Source organism: Pithys albifrons, chromosome 9 (genome assembly GCF_047495875.1).
Source record: "Pithys albifrons albifrons isolate INPA30051 chromosome 9, PitAlb_v1, whole genome shotgun sequence".
Taxonomy (NCBI): Eukaryota; Metazoa; Chordata; class Aves; order Passeriformes; family Thamnophilidae; genus Pithys; species Pithys albifrons.
Window position 1 is genome coordinate 37225432 of NC_092466.1, and position 9779 is coordinate 37235210.

Consider the following 9779-nt stretch of genomic DNA (forward strand, 5'->3'; position numbering starts at 1 on the left):
TCCTGCCCAGGTGGCACTTGCTGGGCATCAGTTGCTGCCCGTTGCTCTGGTGCCATGGCTGGGCCCCCCGAGCAGAGCCCGGGCCGTGCTCTGCCCCCTCCCTGCAGGCACTGCCAGCCCTGGGGAGGTCCCTGCCAGGCTCTGCTCTGGAGGCTGCCCAGCCCCAGCTCCCTCAGCCTTTGCTGCTGCCAGAGCTGCTCCAGGCCCTTCAGCATCTGCGCAGCCTGCGCTGGCCCCGCTGCAGGAGCTCCCTGGCCCTGCTGTGCTGAGGAGCCCGAGCTGGGCACAGCCCTGCAGCTGTGCCTGCCAGGGCTGGGCACAGGGGCAGCATCCCCTGCTGCCAGTGCCCTCCTGCTGCCCCCCAGCATCCCCTGCTGCCAGTGCCCTCCTGCTGCCCCCCAGCATCCCCTGCTGCCAGTGCCCTCCTGCTGCCCCCCAGCATCCCCTGCTGCCAGTGCCCTCCTGCTGCCCCCCAGCATCCCCTGCTGCCACTGCCCTCCTGCTGCCCCCCAGCATCCCCTGCTGCCAGTGCCCTCCTGCTGCCCCCCACCATCCCCTGCTGCCAGTGCCCTCCTGCTGCCCCCCAGCATCCCCTGCTGCCACTGCCCTCCTGCTGCCCCCCAGCATCCCCTGCTGCCAGCGCCCTCCTGCTGCCCCCCAGCATCCCCTGCTGCCAGTGCCCTCCTGCTGCCCCCCAGCATCCCCTGCTGCCAGTGCCCTCCTGCTGCCCCCCAGCATCCCCTGCTGCCCCCCAGCATCCCCTGCTGCCCCCCAGCATCCCCTGCTGCCAGTGCCCTCCTGCTGCCCCCCAGGACCCCATTGCCCTTCCTGCCCCCAGGAGTCACTGCTGGGAAGGGACAGCTTGATGGCATTTGAAATGTTGGGTGTTTTTTCAGATTCCAGTTATTTTCATGGAGTCCTCCTTTGTTTCCCATCACTTGAACCATCAGTTGGGCAGAACAGGACTTTGGCTGTCCAAGAAGTGTTCTGGGTTTCAATTTTTTCCTCCCATAAAGACACAGCCCCTGCAGCCCCTGTTGTGGCATCCAGGGTGGCACCTGCACAACATTTACACCACCCTGGCACCAAAAAGACATGGGGAAAGCAGCTCTGCCACGAGGCAATTTATCCCTTGCAAATGTGTTTTTAATGACCTGGATATCATCATTTCCAGCAATCTTTCTGGCTTCCACAGCTCTGAAAGGGAGAAGCAGATGTTGGTGGAATTTCTGCCTGGTGGAATCTGCCTGGCACCAGGGCCGTGGGTTTTGCTGGATGTTTGCCCCTTGCAGGGGGATGGAGATGGTTGTTGTTCACTGGGGTGGATCAGGAGCTGTTTAATGAAAGCAAATCAACAGTGGTGGTTTGTGTGGAATCTCTCAGGGGAGGTAAAACCTGTGGAGTTCCCCTGGGCCAGCCCAGGTTGGGGAGGAGAACAGGCTTGGGGATGAATTCAATTAACACAATCAATTAATGAGGTATTGAGGCTGCACAGCCAGGGCTGTTGTGACCAGTTATGAGTTTACAGACACCAGGAGTGAATCAGCTGTTAAATATCTGCATGAGATGCATTGGTAATTCAAATCTATAAAACAAGCTGCAAACCTGATGATGATGAGCCTTCATTGCCTCTTTGTACCCCTTGGGATTCTTTAATGGGCCCCAAACCTGTGGAACTAAGTCATGACATCACTACTTGTGCTGTTCTACTTATTAAAAAATGAGCTACAGGTATTTTCTTGTCTTTTACCCAAATTTCTTCCTTTCTGAAGGAATCCATGGCAGCTTTTTTTGCTCCTGGGTAAATTCAGGGAGCCCTAATGGCAAAGTGGAGGGGAACAGGTAATGGGAATCATTCCATAAAGGGACAGATTTCAGCTCCCAGTTAAATCAAGATTCCTTCAGAGAAAAAATGGCAAAGGGAGGAATAATGAAGGGAGATTTAAAATAAGGAAAGTGCATGGAATCTCTTGACTTCCTTCAACTTGGTACTTTTTATACCAAATGTGCTTTTATTATGGTGGGCAGGCCCTGGCACAGGCTGGGCAGAGAAGCTGTGGCTGCCCCATCTCTGGGAGTGTCCAAGGCCAGGCTGGACAGGGCTTGGAGCACCCTGGGCTGGTGGGAGGTGTCTCTGCCCATGGCAGGGGTGGCACTGGATGGGCTTTGAGGTCCCTTCCAACCTAAATCATGTAATCAAAATCAATGGCATCTTCAAGAAGAGACACTGAGGGGCTCAGAGGGTGGAGCTGGGAAGGGGCTGGAGCAGCAGCTGAGGGAGCTGGGGGGGCTCAGCCTGGAGAAAAGGAGGCTCAGGGAGCACCTTCTGGCTCTGCAATCCCTGCCAGGAGGGGGGAGCCGGGACAGGGGGTCGGGCTCTGCTCCAGGGAACAGGGACAGGAGCAGAGGGCACGGCCTCAGGCTGGGCCAGGGCAGGGGCAGGGGGCACAGCAGCAGGAATTTCTGCCTGGAAAGGGTGGTCAGGCCTTGGCAGGGGCTGCCCAGGGAGGTTTGGAGTGCCCAGCCCTGGAGGTGCCCAAGGCAGGACTGGCCGTGGCACTGAGTGCTCTGGGCTGGGGGACAAGGGGGGCATTGGGCACAGGGTGGGCTCTGTGGGCTGGGAAGGCTTTGGCAAGGTGGGCACCGGGCACAGGGTGGGCTCCTGGGGCTGGGGGGGCTTTGCCAAGGTGGGCATCGGGCACAGGGTGGGCTCCAGGGGCTGGGAGGGCTTTGCCAAGGTGGGCATCGGGCACAGGGTGGGCTCTGTGGGCTGGGAAGGCTTTGGCAAGGTGGGCATCGGGCACAGAGTGGGCTCCGTGGGCTGGGAAGGCTTTGGCAAGGTGGGCATCGGGCACAGAGTGGGCTCCGTGGGCTGGGAAGGCTTTGGCAAGGTGGGCATCCGGCACAGGGTGGGCTCCTGGGGCTGGGAGGGCTTTGCCAAGGTGGGCATCGGGCACAGAGTGGGCTCTGTGGGCTGGGAGGGCTTTGCCAAGGTGGGCATCGGGCACAGGGTGGGCTCCAGGGGCTGGGAGGGCTTTGCCAAGGTGGACATCAGGCACAGGGTGGGCTCCATGGGCTGGGAGGGCTTTGCCAAGATTGGCATCAGGCCCTGGGTGGGCTCTGTGCCCTTGGTGAGCTTTTCCAGCCCAATGATTTGGTGATTATCTGATTTCAGCATTTTAGGAGGTCTAATGCATTTATTCTGTCAGCATTTTCCCACCACTTATTTCAGTGGCTTTGGGCTGTAACTGCCCGAATTCCAGGAGATGTTACAAAATCAGCCCCAAATGGTCTGGTTATGCTTTTCCTTCCCTCCTCCAGGTAACACAGCCAAGGTGTTTATTGAGGTGAAGGATGAGAATGACCACGTGCCTGTGTTTACCAAGAAAATGTACATTGGAGGAGTGTCTGAAGATGCCAAAATGTTTTCTTCTGTGCTTAAAGTTAAGGTAAGGCTGAAGGTTTTTAATTAACATCCCCCAGCAAATATTTACTCACTGCTTTGGTTTTTCATAGGAGATTTTGAAATCAGTGTCTTCTAAATTTCTAAATCAGCACTAATTTTTTCCTGTGTTTCTTCTCAGCCCCAAGAATTCTGGGCACAGAATGGGCAGATTTTCCTCTGAACTCATTGCTTGGGTGTGAACATGAGTGTGATGGTCCCACTGGTGTGGGTGGGATTGACAGGCACTGTCCTGGTATTCCAGCAATTCCTGGCACAGGGATGGGTTTGGGTTAAACCCCAGGTTTTAGATGCTTGTTGTAGCTTTCATTTTAGCTCTGTGAATATTTGGATGATTCTTTTTTATGTTCAACACTAGTTCTTACCTGATTTTTTTTTCTGCCTACTTGGCAGCAGCTTGTTAAGGCTTTAAAAGGGAAAGAATAGTTTGTGTTTCAGATCAGCAAAGCAATTTCAGGTCTGCACTGTGACATATTTGTGAGGGAAACTCACTGCTGGGTTTTTAAAAAGTAGATAAAACTCAAGCAAATATAATACATAGAATCTAGTTAGAAAGAGATATAAAAATAACCAAGAGCAAAAGCAATATATTTTCCAGAAAATGCTTTTTCTTCTATCAGATTGCCTTTGTGATGCCATCTTTTTGTGCTTGAGACAGCTTGAGTTGCCAAGGCAGCTCCTCTCCCCTGCCTTTATTCTCTTCTCTCAGCACATCTCCTGCATCTCTTTTCACTTGGAGCATCAGTGGAACAGCTTTGAAGTTGCTGCTTCCAGCTTAGGCAGGAAAGGGCACAGAAACAGGACCTGCTCAGCTCTGGGTTGACCTCGTGATGTGTTTAGAATGAAATAGAGAAGATCAGGGGTTATTAAGGTTGTTTGTAGGTTTTCCATGGCAATCCTTCCCAAAACAAGCCCAGAAATGACAGAGAAGTGGGAAAATGTGAAGCTTCTGCTTCACCAACTTCATCCACTGTGAAGACTCAGCTGAGGCTTCATCAACGAAGCCAAAAAACTCAAAAATTCATGAGGCAACACCTGTGTTTTTTTAAAAAAAATTCTTTCTGTAGGTTAAAGAAGCTGTGAAGTGACCAGCACAGCTGGTGGTGGGAGGGACACATCTGGGAGAAGATCTGTGGAATTCCCTTCTATCAAATTCCTTTTCCTTTGTCTTCTCTATTAAAAGTTTAACTGCACCAGGTTTCTCTGCCATGGAGGAAAAACTGTGATGTGGAACTGAATGTCTGCCTGGCCCAGGGAGTCATTTAGGTTGGAAATGCCCTCTGAGATCACCAAGTCCAGCAGTGCCAAGGCCACCACTAACCTGTGACCCCAAGGGCCACCACTAACCTGTGATCCCAAGGGCCACCACTAACCTGTGACCCCAAGGGCCACCAGTAACCTGTGATCCCAAGGGCCACCACTAACCTGTGACCCCAAGGGCCACCAGTAACCTGTGATCCCAAGGGCCACCAGTAACCTGTGACCCCAAGGGCCACCAGTAACCTGTGATCCCAAGGGCCACCACTAACCTGTGATCCCAAGGGCCACCAGTAACCTGTGATCCCAAGGGCCACCACTAACCCGTGTCCCCAAGGGTCACCACTAACCCGTGTCCCCAAGTGCCACATCCACGTGGCTTTTAAATCCCCCCAGGGGTGGTGGCACCACCCTCCTGGGCAGCCCCTTCCTTTACAGCCTTTCCATGAAGACATTTCTCCCAATGTCCAACCCAAACTCCCCCTGGGCCAGCCTGAGTTTGTTCCTTCTCCTGTCTCTGTTTCCTGGGGCAGAGCCCAACCCCTCCTGGTGTCCCCTCCTGGTGTCCCCTCCTGGCAGGGAGGACAAGAAGGTCTCTCCTTACCCAATGAGAAGGCAATTGTGGGTGCACAGTTAGTGCTGCTGTTGGGGTGGTCTCAGACCATGACTGAGCAGAGGGTTGAGGGCAGGGATAATATTTTCCTTAAACTTTCCTCTTCCCCCAGACTTTTTGCTGGTTGTTGTTCTGGCTGCAAACCTTGAGCTGAGGGTTTAACACACTCAAAACCTGGATTACAAAAGTCATGTCAAATCCCTGAACTTTAGAAGTGCTGAAGAAGCCTGGAAATCATTAAGGTTAAAAAAGACCTTCAGGATCCTCAACTCCCACCATCAACCAGCACCACCACTAACCCATGTCCCCAGGTGGCACATCCACAAGGTTTTCATAGAATAGGTTGGGTTGGAAAAGACCTCCTTGGTCCAACTCCAGTCCCTTTACCAGATCATGGCACTCAGTGCCACGGCCAAGCTCAGCTGAAAAACCTCCAGGGATGGGGAATCCACCCCCTCTCTGGGCAGCCCATTCCAATCCCTGAGCACTCTCTCTGCAAAGATTTTTTTTCTGCTCTCCAACTTCAATTTCCCCTGGCAGAGCTTGAGCCCATCGTGCCCCCTTGTCCTATTGCTGAGTGCCTGGGAGAAGAGACCAACCCCCACCTGGCCAGAACTTCCTTCAGGCAGTTCCAGACAGTGCTGAGGTCACCTCTGAGCCTCCTCTTCTCCAGGCTGAACACCCCCAGCTCCCTCAGCCTCTCCCCACAGCACTTGTGCTCCAGTCCCTTCTCCAGCCTCGTTGCTCTTCTCAGTTGGATTGGAAGAGACCTCTGAGATCATCAAGTCCAACCCTTGATCCAACCCTACTGTGATCACCAGCCCAGGGCACAAAGTGCCCTGGGCTGGTGATCACAGTGGGGTTGGATCAAGACATGGTGGCTTCTCTGTCCCTGGAGGTGTTTAAGAGGACACTCAGTGCCACATCCAGTCCCTTCTCCAGCCTCGTTGCTCTTCTCTGGCCCCGCTCCAGCCCCTCAATCTCTTGCCTCAACTGAGGGGCCCAGAACTGAACACAACACTCAAGGTGTGGCCTCCCCAAGGCAGAGTCCAGGGGAAGGGTCACTGCCCTGGGCCTGCTGGCCACGCTAGTTTGGATCCAGGCCAGGATCCCATTGGCCTTCTTGGCCACCTGGGCACACTGGTGGCTCCTGTTGAGCTTCCTGTCCCTCAGTCCCCCCAGGTCCCTCTGCCTGGCTGCTCTCCAGCCACTCTGTGCCCAGCCTGGAGCGCTGCAGGGGGTTGGGGTGGCCAAAGGGCAGGACCTGGCACTTTGGAGCACCTCCAGGGCTGGGCACTCCACCACTGCCCTGGGCAGCCCCTTCCAATGCTTTGCAACCCTTTCTGTGAAGAAACCTTTCCTCACAGCCAACCTAAACCCCCCCTGGTGCAACTTCAGGCCGTTTCCTCTCATCCTGTCACTTGAGTGACACCCACCTGGCTCCCTCCTCCTTACAGGCAGTTGTGGGGAGCAGGTGACAGGACCTGCACAAAGGTCCTACTGGAGCAGATCAAGACGCCCTGAAGGTCACAGTTGTTTGGGTAAAGGAGTGTTTGGGATCTCAAATTAAATGAAACACGAGTCACAAATGACATTTTGAGTCAATGATACAAAAGGTGACCAGGCTATGAAATCCTTCCTGGTTTTCCAAGAGACATCCCTGATTTGCTGGGCAGATACCCAAGTGTGTCGCTCAAGGGGATAAGAAAGGGGTGAAGAAGAGCAGCCATACAGGTGAGGGAAATTTGGGGGTGAGGAGGGGAATCTGCTTGAATCCTTCAGACACATTTGACTCAGAGAAGGTGAACATCATCAAAGGGGGAGCAGAAGAGATGACAGTTGTATTTCTCTAAGCTGTTTGTGACAGAATTCTCCCTGAGTTTGCTGCCAGGAGCAAGGCAGGAGCCAGAAGCTGCTATTAGTGGATGGCATCAAGCTGGGTGTTTAGTTAAAGTCAAATTAGAGCCAATTAAGAAGTGCTCTTGTTGCAGAGAGCCGGGCTGTGATTTATTGTTTTCAGCAGCTGGAGCTACTGAGCTTCTTTTCTGGCCCTTAGAAAGGAAAAGGAATTGCTCTTTTAGTTACCTACAATCCCCATTCCAGTTTGGGTTAAGAGTAATTAATCAAATGAAGGTCTTTTCTTGAGCAGATCAGAGGAGTGGAATTAAGAGCAGTTTTCCAGGTTGAAATGAAGAAGAGCATTAATAAAGTGCACATGGAGCTTGCACTGCAGAAATTATGCACATTTTGGTACTAGAGGGGAACTCAGGGTCTTACAAGGAGTTGGAAATGCTCTTGCTTTCATCTTGAGCATCCATTAATTCACATCATCTGAGTAATTTGGAAAAGAAACAGATATTCTCATATTCTCATTATTCCTGTCACTGACAACAGCTTTGATGATCCTCAGATATGGGGAATTAGGATCATGGAATCACAGAATGGTTTGGGTTTGGCTGTCAATGATTTCAACCATTTATATCCTGCAGTTTAACATCCTTCACTTGTCAAAAATATTCTGCCAGTGAATATTCTGTTACCCAGAGGAGCTGTGGCTGCCCCACCCCTGGGAGTGTCCAAGGCCAGGCTGGACAGGGCTTGGAGCACCCTGAGCTGGTGGGAGGTGTCCCTGCCCATGGCAGGGGGTGGCACTGGATGGGCTTTGAGGTCCCTTCCCACCCAGACCACTCTGGGACTCTGTGATTAGTTCTTTGCAGGGAAGGAGACTTTATTTTCAATTCAAGAACTCTGAACTGAGCCAGAGTTTTCCTTGTGTTGAACAAAAATAGTCATTCAGGAGGGACAGCTGGGACTTTGTGCATTAATTTCCTCTGGGTTTTCACTTGATTTTTACCTCTAAGTGACAGATTTTGCTTGAAAAGCTGAAAGTTGAAGACCTGTGGGTGATTGGATAGTGAGGACAATTGTTTGAAAATTCCCAGTCCACCTTTTCTCTGTGTGTTTAGCACCAACCCCTCCCACTGTGAGCACCTACATGGTGGAGTGCCCAGCCCTGGAGGTGCCCAAGGCAGGACTGGCCGTGGCACTCAGTGCTCTGGGCTGGGGGACAAGGTGGGCATCGGGCACAGGGTGGGCTCCATGGGCTGGGAGGGCTTTGCCAAGGTGGGCATCGGGCACAGGGTGGGCTCCTGGGGTTGGGAGGGCTTTGCCAAGGTGGGCATCGGGCACAGGGTGGACTGGATGATCTTGGAGGGCTTTTCCAACACAAATGATTCCAGGATTTACTTTCACATGTGAAAGGGATCAATTAGGGCCAAGTCCTGGTCTGAGGTGCCCTTGCCCAAGTGTTGCCCAGGCATTCAGGGCAGGCAACCCTTTGGCATTTGAGTTGCTTTGTCTTCAGGTAGCAGCTGAAAGTTGTGCAGAGCACAATTTCTATAGCAGGATTTACTAGAGGAGCACATTTTAGCAGACCCTCAGAGAAAACAGAGCACATTCATTAATGACACTTTACATTTTAAGCACAAACATGTATTTGTTTTACCTCAAAGGGTGCAATGATTATTCCCCAACGAGGGTTTTCAGAAGGATGGCAGAGGATGCTGCTTCTGGAAGCCCAGATTTTGGGAATACAGTCAGTGCTGGGTGTGGGAGCAATGGGTGCCTTTTCCTGGAGTGGCAGGGGGTGGTGTTGGTTGAAAATAAGCATCAGGTTCCTTGGCAGAAGCTGCTCATTGCTGGGTCATTCTTACTGAAAGCAAAGGAGTGGTGGGAGAACATAATACTTGAGTTGAGGTTACAACTCATCATCTGGGGACCTGTATCTGCTTCAGCTTTGGATTTCTGAGCAGGGTCTGGGGTTTCCAGTGAAGCCTCAGTGCCACATTCCTTTCTATTCCAGTTTCCCCATTTTTGAGGAAAATCTTGTGCCAGAAAACCAAGACTCACCTTGAAGCCTTTCCTTTCTCCTAAAACTGTTTGTGGCCTCAGCAGGGAGTTCCATGGCCAGCACACAACTCAGATACCTCCAGTTTCACCTTCCTGAAGTTGCCAACATGTTCCTGAGCACCAGAGGCCAGGGAAAATATCAGTGGGTTAATTGGAGTGCTGGGAGTGGCTGGTGTTTGATGGCATTGCCAGGATGGGTCTCCTTTCTTTTGCCAGGGCTGTAATTCAGTCAGTTAAGGATAATCCCAGTGGCAGGCACTTGGCAGCAGCTCAAGCTGATGTAATTCATCCTTTTCATCAAATAGGACATAGAAAAGATGAGCTGAGGGGAGTTAGAAAGGACTGAATTGTAGGTGGTTACCAGGGGAGACACTAAAGAGCTTTAAAAATGATTTTATGATCTGGTAGAAATTCGTTGTTCCTTTAATTTAGAGAGTTTGTGAGGGACATCAGAGAATCAGAGTGGGTTGGGTTGGGAGGGACCTCAAAGCCCATCCAGTGCCACCCCTGCCATGGGCAGGGACACCTCCCACCAGC

The 9779-nt window shown here is 52.4% G+C and overlaps 1 protein-coding gene across 1 annotated transcript in view; it reads left to right on the forward strand.

The window, feature by feature from the left end:
• Nucleotides 1–9779, forward strand: part of PCDH15 (protocadherin related 15) — a 432606-nt gene that overhangs the window by 362654 nt on the left and 60173 nt on the right. Inside the window, exon 27 of the mRNA XM_071563312.1 lies at nucleotides 3322–3449. Coding sequence (XP_071419413.1) covers nucleotides 3322–3449 — 128 coding nt within the window. The remainder of the gene's footprint in view (nucleotides 1–3321; nucleotides 3450–9779) is intronic.